At 44.2% G+C, this 12,801-nt stretch overlaps 1 protein-coding gene across 1 annotated transcript; it reads right to left on the bottom strand.

Annotated features, from left to right (window-relative positions):
- Positions 1-21: 21 nt before the first annotated feature.
- Positions 22-12,134, bottom strand: Tomm20l (translocase of outer mitochondrial membrane 20 like). Its single transcript, XM_021178962.3, has 5 exons — positions 11,984-12,134; positions 11,815-11,858; positions 5,593-5,674; positions 1,225-1,367; positions 22-188 (listed from the first exon to the last, which is right to left on the bottom strand). Exons 1-5 carry the CDS (start codon positions 12,117-12,119, stop codon positions 135-137), a joined length of 459 nt encoding a protein of 152 aa, XP_021034621.1. The 5' UTR covers positions 12,120-12,134; the 3' UTR covers positions 22-134.
- Positions 12,135-12,801: the final 667 nt, after the last annotated feature.

Raw genomic sequence — 12,801 nt, 5'->3', positions numbered from 1 at the left:
CAAAATATGTGTCCAATCATGTATGAGATAGAAAAAGTTTATTACTAAAAGTAAATAAATGAGTATCATTGAGCATTTGTCTTTACTGTACAGAACACAGTATTCCCACTGCGTGTGGATGCGTTGAGATGTTTTCAGTCGAGGTCATCCTTCAAGTGCTCCGTGCTCGTGCATGTCTCCTTGAGTTGCTGGCGAACACACAAACAGTCACTGCCAGTCACTTGAAGGCACGTGTGTCAGCTGAGACGCTGACCTTCTTAGCCTGGCTGTGTTCTGACACATCGTGAGGGAGCATCCTTTTTGAGACTAGCTTAGATATGGCTCTGACTGGTGTGCTCCAGTAGAGTCTTACAGTTTGTTTGAAAGCTGAGAGTCCGGGTTAGTGAGGCTCGGCAGATAAAGGCACTTGGCGCGAAGCCTGACTACCCGAGTTCCAGCTGGAGCCACCACACGGTGCTAGGAGAGAGCTGACTTCCCTGGGTTGCTCACTGCTCACACACTAATGCCATGGTGCCCGCGGGCCCCCACCACCACATACCCCAGCATGAATGGGTTTAGTGTAAATGCAAACAGTTAATACGACCAGTTGAATAAAATGAACCAGAGTTAAATTTGTTTGGGTTTTTTGGTTTTGGTTTTGGTTTTTCGACAGGGTTTCTCTGTATAGCCCTGGCTGTCCTGGAACTCACCCTGTAGACCAGGCCGGCCTTGAACTCAGTAATCTGCCTGCCTCTGCCTCCCAAGTGCTGGGATTAAAGGCGTGCACCACCACTGCTGGGCTTATGGCTAATAAATACTGAAACAAATTCAAGCATTTGCAAGAAATTCTAGTGGATAAGTATAATGACTTTTGTTTCTGTTTTAACCAAACTGGTAAAAGAAGAAGCTTACAAATAGACTTCTCTTTGTTACCAAGCTAAAGTCACAGTACAATGCTGGTATGTTTAAATTAACAAAGCTATTTCTGTGTCTTGTCACATTAGTGAGAAGTACCACTTTGCTTTAAACTTGCAGTGTGAAAACACATATAATAACAAAGCACACAGTTCACTGTAGCAGAACAAGAAATAAGATTCTCTTACCTTAATGAAAGAATAGAACGGAAATAGGTATTACTTGAGAACTGTGCTGGGGAGAGGCCCACATCCATACCACTGTTCTGTAATCAAGTCCCCCATGGTTATTTACTGTATGTTTGACAAGGATAATTAAATGCATGCTCACCTGGCAAATAAGGGGAATCTTGTCCAATAGCATCTGAAAAACCTCGGGAGGGAGTGTTTTTTTGAAAAACATCAGAAGCTCCTTTGGTTGCTCACACACTAAAAGGGCATTGGTGAGATGTTCAAAGCCCATTCCACGCTCCCCTGAAACAGATTGGTTACATTTAAGCCAAAAAATAAAGAGTTACTGTTTTTAATAATTACGTCTTGGGAGGGGAGAAACAGGGAGGCTCTGTGTGTGTGTGTGTGTGTGTGTGTGTGTGTGTGTGTGTGTGTGTACACGCACGTACTCTTACTTGACTAAGTACAGTACCCATAGAGGCCTCAAAAGGAGGTCAGATACTCTGGAACTGGAGTTTGGGGCTTTTGTTTGTTTTGAGGTACAGTCTCTGTGTAGTTCTAGCTCCTAAATAAATGTTGGGATTTAAGATATCTACACCAGCTGCTACACCCAGCCTTAGAGCTGGAGTTCCACGTGGTTGTTGTGAACTACCTAGTGTGAGTGCTGGGACTAGAACTGGAGCCTCTCACAGGCCAACTAGTGCTCTGCCATGGAAGAACAACAGGCATCCTAACTGATAGCACCATTTCTCCAGACCTGAGCAAAAACGTTAGTACTCTTTAAAATTACCCAGAAAGCATCAAGCAAATGCATGTCACGGGCAGCTTGGTCTATAGTTTGTTCCGGGTCAGCCAGATCTACACAGAGAAACCCTGTCTCCAAAAACACAAAAATGTTAAGTGCCTATCAATGACTAGATAAATCCAGGATGAGTCAGGAGCTCAAGTCTGAGGGAAAACACTGGGTGTCATGTGAAGAACGTTATGAGAAACTACACATTTACTCAGTGCCTTCGATGTGCACACTTGCTTTGGCAGTGTTCTGTATTTGGGACATGGAGGGTAGTGATGCAAGGGTTTTTAATCTCGTCTAGTTTTATTAATATGAGTTGGCCATCCATGTTTGATTGGTAAAATATGAGAGGTAAACATTGCTATGGTTCCTTTTTTAACTGGTATTTATTTGATGTGTATGGGTGCTCTGTCTGCATGTGTGTCTGTACACTAAATGCATGCATGGTGCCAACAGAAGCCAGAGGAGGCTTGTGAACCACCATGCGGGTGCTAGCGATAAAACCAGGTCCTCTGGAAGAACAGCCAGTGCTCCTACCACTGAGCCATCTCTCCAGCCCTATTTTGGTTGTATGTTTTGAGATAAGGTTATACCATGTAGCCTTGCCTAGCCTCAAACTCCTGCCACTGGTTAAATTAAACTTTAGAAAATAACATGAATTATACATTCAGAAAAAAAAAGACTTACAACCCACTTCTAAGAAGGAAAAAACACAAGTTTAAATTTTTGTTCCAGTCATCCTTATTCACCTTTAAACTATTACATAATGACTCTTGGGGAATAAAATAATAAAAAAAGTGAAGTCTTGTATTAGCACCAGAGATATACTCTGTGTTAGCACTGAAGAGTGTACTTAGAGTGGCTTACTGCATGGCTTGGCCACCTAGTAAACACCATCGTCCAGGAGTCAGGAGCAGAAGCAACCTGAGCAGAAGCAACCTGACCTGTTCCCCATTTGACTTCAGATTGTTTTGTTTTGGTTCGTTTTGGTTTTTCGAGACAGGGTTTCTCGGTGTAGCCCTGGCTGTCCAGGAACTCACTCTGTAGACCAGACTGGCTTCAATTTTTAATTCCTCACATTGTCAACTAAAGTTAAAGCTGAAACGTTTTGTCCATTTTAATTTTCACACATCCAGGAAGTATCTTGGATTGTTCTTTGTGAATGGCTCACCCTTGTGAGGATCAGGGATTGAACTCAAGTTCTAAGACTGGGCCACACTGCAGGCACATCCACAGCTACTAAGCTACGTGTTATATGAGCCCCCTCGCTTACACAATCTAAGGAATCCTGTTTAGGGAAAGTGCATAAAATTATGAGTAAAAACTTGCTCTGGGGCTTGAAAAGATGGGGCTGTATACCATAATGTCCGCTAACTTACACAGAGTTCCTCTTGTCATATCACCATGGCAGTTCTAACTTCAGTACAGCTAAGTTTTGATTAATTTGAAAAATGACTAGGTGACAGCAAAAATTAATAATTTGTTACCATGCTTTTAAACTGAATAACAATCATGGACACTGATACAAGCTGTGTAGGCTATTGATTCTCTTTTGTTTGTCTATTTGGGAAGATTTGTTTCTTACAAGATTTTATATGTATGAGTGTTTCGGTGCATGTATGTATATGCACCTCAAGCATGCAGTACCCAAGAAGAGGATATTGGATTCCCTGGAACTGCAGTTATGAAGATTGTTAGCCACACATGGGTGCTGGAAACTAAACCTGAGACCTCCGCAAGAGTAACACGCAAGAGCACATCTCTCTGCCCCTAATTGTTTTTATAAGTCCTAGATAATGTTACCCACTTAAATATAGGCTAATGCACAAGATCTTTTGAGAGAAAAATAAACGCTTTAGTCCCAGCACTCAGGAGGCAGAGGCTGGTTCCAGAGAGCACACTCCAGGACAGCCAGGACCACACAGAGAACCCTGTCCCAGAGAAGGAGGGGGAGAGAGAGAAGAGCTGCATAGGGAGACAGAAGCAGGTGGATCTCTGAGTTGCAGACCACCCACAAAGTGAGCTCTAGGACAGCCAGGACTACACAGAAATGAGAGGAAGAGAGAAAAGGTTGTCCCTGGAGAGATTTAAAGTAACTTCCACAGTCTGGTGGAGAGTTACTCTTGGAACTGATGTATCCATTCTAACCTCATTAAAGCTTAATTGTAGTTCATTTGAAAAGTGGCTCTATCTGGAAACAAAAATCAATATAGAGTAAAATATTAAAATTAAAAGTATCATTAATGTACAAAGATTTTAATTGTACATTAATTACAGTAGGGAAGACAGGAGAGAGGAAAAGGCAGGTTTGTCTCTGGCTTCACACAATAAATAAATACAATAAAATATTTTTTCAAGTAGAAAACAGGCACTGTGAGACAAAGAGGTAGCTGCTCGTCCAGATGATCGGGCTTAATTCCCAGCACCTACATAGTGCCTCACAATCTCCAGTTCCAGGAGATCTGATGCCCTCTTCTGACCTTTGAGGCCAGACCTATGTACGGGCAAAAAACTGAACACATAAGTAGATTAAAAAGAAAAATAAGCTGGGCAGTGGTGGCACATGCCTTTGATCCCAGCACTTGGGAGGCAGAGGCAGGTGGATTTCTGAGTTCCAGGCCAGCCTGGTCTACAGAGTGAGTTCCAGGACAGCCAGGGCTGTGTACAGAGAAACCCTGCCTCAACATAAATAAATAAATAAATAAATAAATAAATAAATAAATAAATAAATAAATAAATAAATAAGTGCCATGGTATGCAGGGAGCTTGTACAGAGAAACCCTGTCTCAACATAAATAAATAAATAAATAAATAAATAAATAAATAAGTGCCATGGTATGCAGGGAGCTTACAAACCTTGGGGAAACTACATTTTACTTAATGAATATAATGAATGAATTCTTAATCTCTGACATTATCACTTTTCCCTTACCTAAATCATACTAAATTTTTTCCCCTTGCAGTACTTAGCACCAGAATCAAGACACCATTGCTACATACAACATTGGTACAGTGAGCGTATCACCTACTATCATTTTAACAATATTGTGAGGTGCTTCATAGTTAAGTGAAAGTTCAAACACTGCTGTGGTCATAAAGTGTAGGCCCCACTCACTAAGTTAAACAGTAAAATGGCCTTTTGTAGTAAAGTGTTTAGAATATTCAAGTCAGGAAAAAAGGTTGGTTTGATACTGTTCTTTTGAGACAGAGTCCTCTATGTAGCCATGGCTATCCTGCAGTTCACAGGCAGACCAGGCTGACCTTGAACCAAGATCTTTCTGCCTCTGTCTCCCAAATGCTAGGATTAAAGGTGTGGACCACTATATCTGGCAGGAAAACTTTTATAATGCAGATAGATTTTTTTTTTTTTTGGAGACACTCAGTAGCCCAGGCTAGCTTCAAATTCATAGGACTTTCACCTCAGCATCTTGAAGTTTTAAGATTACAAGTATGTTCTACCATACCCAGGATGGGGATAGCAGCAGCACCAAGTCAAAGACTGCTTCTTATACCTGAAGTGAGTTGGTCACCACATCTAACTAATTTATCTGATATTAAATATTTTTTCTTTTTCTTTTTCTCTCACTGTGAAATAGTTCAGGCTAGCCTTAGACTTAATCTTCTTGCTTCTGCCTCCCAAGTACTGGTTTTATAAATATATGCCATGTCTGGCTAATCAAACAGTTTTTGAAGAAGATATGATTAAAAGCTTACAAAAGAATGTTTTATTCTTACCTCTAATTAAACAAAGTTTTCCCATCTGCACCTCTCGAAAAAAATATTCTTGTAGCTCTTCCTTCTTTACTGGATCCCATAACTAGAGGATTTATAAAATATGTAACAATGAGTGATAAATGTATACAGTTACTGTCAAAATTAATGTTTGTTTTTAAAGTATCACTTAACAAATAAATACATACACACATTTAATAAAAGAAGTGAGCCGGGCAGCAGTGGTGGTGCACACCTTTAATCCCAGGACTCGGAGGCAGAGGCAGGTGGATTTTGAGTTTGAGGCCAACATGGTCTACAGAGTGAGTTCCAGGACAGCCAGGGCTACACAGAGAAACCCTGTCTCGAAAAACAAAACAAAAAAAAAGAAGAAGAAAAGAAGAAGAAGAAGAAGAAGAAGAAGAAGAAGAAGAAGAAGAAGAAGAAGAAGAAGAAGAAGAAGAAGAAGAAGAAGAAGAAGAAAGAAGAAGCACACACCTGTATTCTCAGCACTTGGGAGACAAAGGTCAGTGGACAGTGTTCTGAGAACATTCCAGACCAGCCAAGAAGACAAAATGAAACCCTACCTCAGTGATAAACAATGTAGAAGACACCCCTTAAATCTGAATCTGACCTCTAAACTCAATGAATGAGAAATGTTTATCTAACTAATTTCTAAAATGCATTTACAATTTCCGGTGACATGAGAAAAACGCAGCATCAGTTACCTGCATCACAGTAACCTATTGATACACTGAAGGTGGCTTTGTCTGCTGAGGGATCATTTTCTTGCCTGGGTCAGTGGCAGTGCCTGTTAATTTAGCAGCGGTGATTTTTCTGGTCTGTGGGGACATTTTGTCATTTGCCTGTACTTCTTAGTCAAGAAGATAACATAGCATTCTACACTCAAACTCTCTCTCAGAGGGGCAAAGTGCATGGTTGGGGATAGGGTTGCATAGTGGTTAGTGACTGGTCAGAACACTTTAGTTTGCTGTAGTCTATCTCAGGAATGCAGCCAAGGCCACAGATGACATCATCAAGGATACTGTGCCTAGGGCTGATCTGCCAGGCAAGCCTGAAAGGGGTTTCTTTTGGTCAGTTAAAATGAACAGTTCATGATGACAAGCTCTTCCAAGGAGAAAACATTGGGGTCTAGAACCTGATTATTTTCCCTACAAATAATCAACAGAGTGTGCTGTAAAACTCTAGTGCCTAGGCTCCACTCAGACCTATAGAATCATGGGACCAGGAATCAGGTCAGCATTGCCAGCAAGCTCAGGGACTGCTTGGGCCTTCCAGTCTTGGACTCACTGCCGCTGTTAAGATTTCCTTGGCTATGTCTGACTGTCTGAATCGTCGGAGGTGCTTTTGTTTGGTCAGTTGACATTTGTTGATATTTGTTCTGTGTGTTTGTGCATGTGAGTGCAAGTGCATATGTGCGCATGCGCATAGAAGCCAGAGGACAACCTTAGGTGTCATTCCTAGGAGACCACCCACCTTGCTTTATTTATTTATTTATTTATTTATTTATTTATTTATTTATTTATTTATTTTAATTTACAAGGGTATCAATCCTCTGAAACTAGGATCACAGACTGGTGATCTGCCATTTTGGTGCTGGGAATCGAACCTGGACCTCTGGAGAAGCAGCCAGTGCTCTTAACCACTGAGCAATCTCTCCAGCCCTCACCATGCTTTTTTGAGACAGAGATCCACCTAATAATCTCTACCGCTCCAAGTACTGGGATTTCAAGCACACACCACCATGCCCAGCTCTGTTGTTCTCGGTTTTGGGTTTGTCGGTGTGGGTTCTGGAGATCAGACTCTGGTCTTCACACCTCAGCAGAGAGCTCTGTGAAGGCAGAGTTTTGCTATGCAACCCAGGCTGGCCTTGAACTCACATTCCTCCTGCCTAAGATTCCTAAAAGCACTGGGATTACAGGTCCCAGCACACATGGTTTGTCTTCTGTCTGCACTTTTTCCTTTCCTGCCCTAGGTAAAGCTGATGAGGCAGACCTGTGGAGCATGGTGGGAAAACAGGGTCCTAGTGTGGGGAGAGGAACAACCAGCGAAGTGGGGAAGAGAACATTGCTCTTTGGTGTATACATCTATAAAATGAAAAGGTTATTGTAAGAATTAGATGAAAGGGGACTGAACAGATGGCTTGGTTGTTAAGATAGCCTGCTGCTTTCAGAGGATCAGAGTTCGGATCCCAGCACCAACACTGGGCAACTCACAATAACTCCATCTCCAGGGGATCTGACACCCTCTTCTGGCCTCCAGGATCACCTGTATTCACATGGCACACACACACATGCACACACACACATACATAAAAATAAAATCTTTTAGCCAGGTAGTTTAATCCCAGCACTAGGGAGGCAGAGGCAGGCTGATCTCTGTGAGTTCAAGGCCAGCCTGGTCTATGGAGAGAGTTCCAGGACAGCCAGGGCTACACAGAGAACACCTGTCTCAAAAACAAAGAATTGTGGCTGGAGAGATGGCTCAGCAGTTAAGAGTACTGACTGCTCTTCCAGAGGTTGTGAGTTCAAATCTCAGCAACCACATGGTGGCTCACAACCATCTGTAATGAGATCTGATGCCTTCTTCTGGTGTGTGTCTGAAGACAGCTACAGTGTGCTTAAAATAAATAAATCTTGAAACAAAGAAACAAAAACCCAAAGAATTATGTGAGAAAGCACCTGAAAAGTCCTGCATCTGCATTTACCATACTTTAAGTCATTTGGGTTTTTATTATTTCTAATCCAGGCTGAGTTTTCTTTTCTTTTTATCCCGAGACAGGGTTTCTCTGTGTAGCCCTGGCTGTCCTGGAACTCACTCTGTAGACCAGGCTGGCCTCGAACTCAGAAATCCTCCTGTCTCTGCCTCCCAAGTGCTGGGATTAAGGGCATGCACCACCACGCCCGGCCAGACTGAGTTTTCTGTCTTTAACCCTCCACCTTGTCTTCCATATTAACACCACGATTGTCTTTTTTTAAACAATAAATAAGTAAGAACATCTATTCCTGAAATAAGTTATCATCACAATTGTTTATCTATCACAAAGAAAAAGTTGTACAGACTTTACAGTTTGTCATTCAGTCTTCCAAGAAGATGACACCAAGCCACCACTCAGCTGTCTCCCTGACCACAGCACACCCTGGGTACTACCATTTCACATGTGTGCCTCTACACAAGCTCTTTCCCTGTCCTCACAACAGTATTCAGCAGATATATTATGGACAAAAACAATATGCCAGACTATTCTAGATACAGTCAATGGAGAGTCAAACACAGACAAGGTCATGAGGAGCCTAGATGAACAAGTCAAAAACGTTAATCAAATGTCACACACCAAAAATGTTCAAGGACAACAGCCATTGAAGACACAGAAGAGGACAGGAACTGTACCAGGCTGCCCAAGTCAAGCTGGCCAGGGAAGGGATCTATGCGCACATGCCCCGCCCACACCTTGAGTGCTGCTTGCCAGCTTCCGTAGCTATGGCGACAGTCTTTCTGACTTCCCTTTTCTCCTTCCCTCCGCCCCCTGGCCAATCAGCATGAACTGAACTCAGTTCTTCCCAGGTCAGTTGCTTCTGCTCTTTCCAGCCCCGTCGCTGCAGACACCACGAGAAAGGTGTGGTTTTTACCCGCTTTGCTGCTGTAGCTTATTCTTTCCTAAACATTCTAGCACACCATACTCCAGGGGTTTGTTTCTTTCTGGTTCCTCCAGCACACACACACCCCCCATGCTCAGACAATCCACCGATTTCCTACTAAGTCTGGAAGCCCAGCCGTCAGATCAAGCCGCCTCTGATTTCTGTCCTTACTTAGCTCAGCTTTATGAGACACTTCTTCACAGCGATCCCTTTGCCAGACTGACTTATTGATCAGGCCTGGCACATCCCCTATTTTGCTCCCCTATGCATGTGTAGCACCTTCAATCCTAAAGGTTTCCCTGGTAGCACGACTCACCTTCCATAGCATTCCTGCCTCAGATCAACGACAGCCCCAAAGCCTTATGTAGGAAAAATTGGACCTTTCCAAAACTGTCAACAACAATATTCCCTGTGAAGACATGTTTTCTGAGCCCTGTCTCTCTGTTAGGAGTTGGAGTCTCGTTCCTTTCGGCTCGAAATCGAGCAGCCCTCAGTGCTGTGGGAGGGTTGCTTCCTGGCGCATGCGCGCCAACACTGTTGTTCTCTTCCGGTGTCCAGTGAATATACAGTAGTCAGACCCTGACTGCTTGCCCTTGGGAACGCAGCCCGGCATATGATGAGGACCCCCACAAACTACATGACAAGGTCACATGCAGGCGCATGCCAACAGTTCCAGCTAAGTGAACACTCAGCACCAACTGGCAGACGTGAGGGAATGTGCTTTCTTTTTTTTTTTTTAAAGATTTATTTATTTATTATTATATGTAAGTACACTGTAGCTGTCTTCAGATGCACTAGAAGAGGGTGTCAGATCTCATTACGGATGGTTGTGAGCCACCATGTGGTTGCTGGGATTTGAACTCAGTCGGGTGCTCTTACCCACTGAGCCATCTTGCCAGCCCCGGGAATGTGCTTTCAAGATAACCGACTCAACATACCTCCCCGGAGCCAGCCCTGCCACTGTGGAGCAACTGTGTTATTCTCCGCCCAAACCTGCTCAGACTGCAGATTCAGGAGCCAAGCACGAAGGAGAGCAAGCTTAACCCAACAGTAAGTAACCCGAGTAGCCGCTGTGCTAATTCCACATTGGAAAGGCTCTGTCTCTCTCCAGGCTCTTGTTACATTGGCTGGCTTTGGGTTATGCCTACTCCCTGTTATTGCTGTCCTCCGCCAGACCTACCTTAATGTCTCACACATAATAGGACCTTAAGTAGGCACAAGCTGATCACCTGAAAGATGGGAAGGTGAGAGTTCTCCTGCACTTTTAGGCTCATGTGAGTTAACAAAAGCTGGACCAATAGCCAAGATGATCGAATTCTCTTTAAAAATAACTAATAAGAGAGAGGGCTGAAGAGGGTGGCTTGGTGGTCAAGAACACTGGTTGCTCTTCCTAAGGACCAAGGTTCAATTCCCGGCATCTGTACCGCAGCTCACAACTTTCTTAGCTCCAGTCCCAGGCGATCAGATGCCCTCTTCTGACCCCTAAATGCTACCATTGATAGCCACATATGGCTGGAAAAAAACATCCAGACACATTAGAATAAGAGGCAGTTTTTTGTTTTTTTGTTTTTTTTTTTTTAAAGATTTATTTATTTATTATATGTAAGCACACTGTAGCTGTCCTCAGATACTCCAGAAGAGGGCATCAGATTTCGTTACGGATGGTTGTGAGCCACCATGTGGTTGCTGGGATTTGAACTCGGGACCTTTGGAAGAGCAATCAGCGCTCTTAACCACTGAGCCATCTCGCCAGCCCCGAGAGGCAGTTTTTTAAAGTGACTAATACAGACACTATTAATTCATCAGGTTAAAAAGCTCTTTCCAGCAAACCTGACCCCCTGAGTTAGACACATGGGACCAGCAACAGGAGTGACTGGACCTCACAAGTTGTCCTCTGACCATCACATATGGGCCATCTTCCTCCTCTGTCTAAAAAATAATAATCACCATAAAAACCCGACTAGTTAATCATATTCTGTGTTGGCTGGCCTGGGAGCCTACGCATCCTGGGAGGATATGAGAAGGACCAAGTTTCTCTTCTTTATTCTAAGTTTAAAAAAAAAAAGAGTGCCTGTCCCTACCAAATTTACTTTACAGATAGCTTTGTTTTCTTTGGCCCAGGCTAACCTTGAACTCCCTCCTGTCTCAGTCTCCCAAGCCCTGATTCTGCACACTGGGTATCAAGCCCTGTTTATATTTAAAAACAAAACATAATAAGAAACTTATTTTAAAAAATGCTATGGTTGTTTTGCCAGCATGTATGTCTGCAACCATGTGCATCTCTGTCGCTTCCTGGAGGACAGAAGAGGGTGACAGATCCCTTGGGATTGGAGTTACAGATGGTTGTGAGCTACCCTGTGGGTGCTGGCAATCAAACCTGAGTCCTCTGGAAGAGCAGCCAACCCTCTTGGCCGCTGAGCCATCCCACCAGATCTTCATAATGTGTCCTTACCAGGCCCACTTTTCCTTTCTTTCTTTCCCCTTTGTAATTAGAAGGTTAAAACTTTATAAAGCAGGTGTGCCGCACTGGCAGGCCTCTTCTCCCTGGGCTTCTAGAAGGTTCCTTGGCGGGTCTGGGGCACCTCACCTGCCTGGCGGGCGCCTGGGCCTTGTGCTGTCCAACTCTTCTCTCTGCAAACACAGGCACGAGCTGGCTGGGAAAGCCAGGTAGCATGGACCCGGGTGACCGGGGCACCGGCTCGGGAACCAGCCTGGGCTTGGCCGCCCTCCCTCCCGCCGGCCTCGCTGGCACTCACTGTCCCGCAGGCGGCAGCGGAATCCGGGGTCTCGGTGCCGCCTCCAGTCCAAGTAGACGCAGTAGCTGAGCAGGACGACGGCGCCGCCCGCTGCCAAGCCCGCCAGGAGACCGACGCCAAGACGGACGCTGGGCATTGAGCTGCCCAGCGAGCGTTGGGCACGGGCCAGCCACGCGTGAGCAAACCCCGGGTCCCGAACCCAGGACTCGGGAATTCTGAGCCTTCTTCAGCCTGACAAGACCATTTCCTGTGGCCAGGGCATTCAGTGTCCTTGGGTCGCCTGGATTTCCTTGCACTTCACTTGACCCCAAGTTATCTCAGCTTAGCCCTGATCAGGCTAGCCAGCCTCCTCTTGTAGGTCCCCAGAACACTCGCAATCCAAGTTCCCCACCCACCATAACTCAGGAGAGGGAACGGAATCAGAAGTAATAGTATAGAAGAAAAGCAAGCAAAATCATTTTGCCGGTGCTTTTCCCTTTATGTTTGTTTATTCAGCAAACACAACAAAAGATACACAGATTTTGTCTCAAAGATCATAAAGGCATTACAAAGCTAAACTTTGTTGTTTTTGTCGTTGTTTTTCAGAGACAGGGTTTCTCTGTAGCAATGGCTGTCCTGGAACTCACTCTGTAGACCAGGCTGGTCTATCCTCTGCCTCCCTGAGCACTGATGCTGGGATTAAATTAGTTAGTAACTTACATGTATGGCTGTTTGCCTGCATGTGTATATACATGTGTGATGGGCATGCTAAATGCCTGCAAAGGTTAAAAGACGGTGTCTGGTCCCTGGAACTGGAGTTACTGGCAGTTGTGAACAAC

The sequence above is a fragment of the Mus caroli genome, unplaced genomic scaffold, assembly GCF_978045245.1.
Source record: "Mus caroli unplaced genomic scaffold, Mus_caroli_1 scaffold_14, whole genome shotgun sequence".
In the NCBI taxonomy this organism is placed as follows: Eukaryota; Metazoa; Chordata; class Mammalia; order Rodentia; family Muridae; genus Mus; species Mus caroli.
The sequence above is the reverse complement of the archived record's forward strand: the minus strand, read 5'-3'. Positions and strand labels throughout refer to the sequence as shown.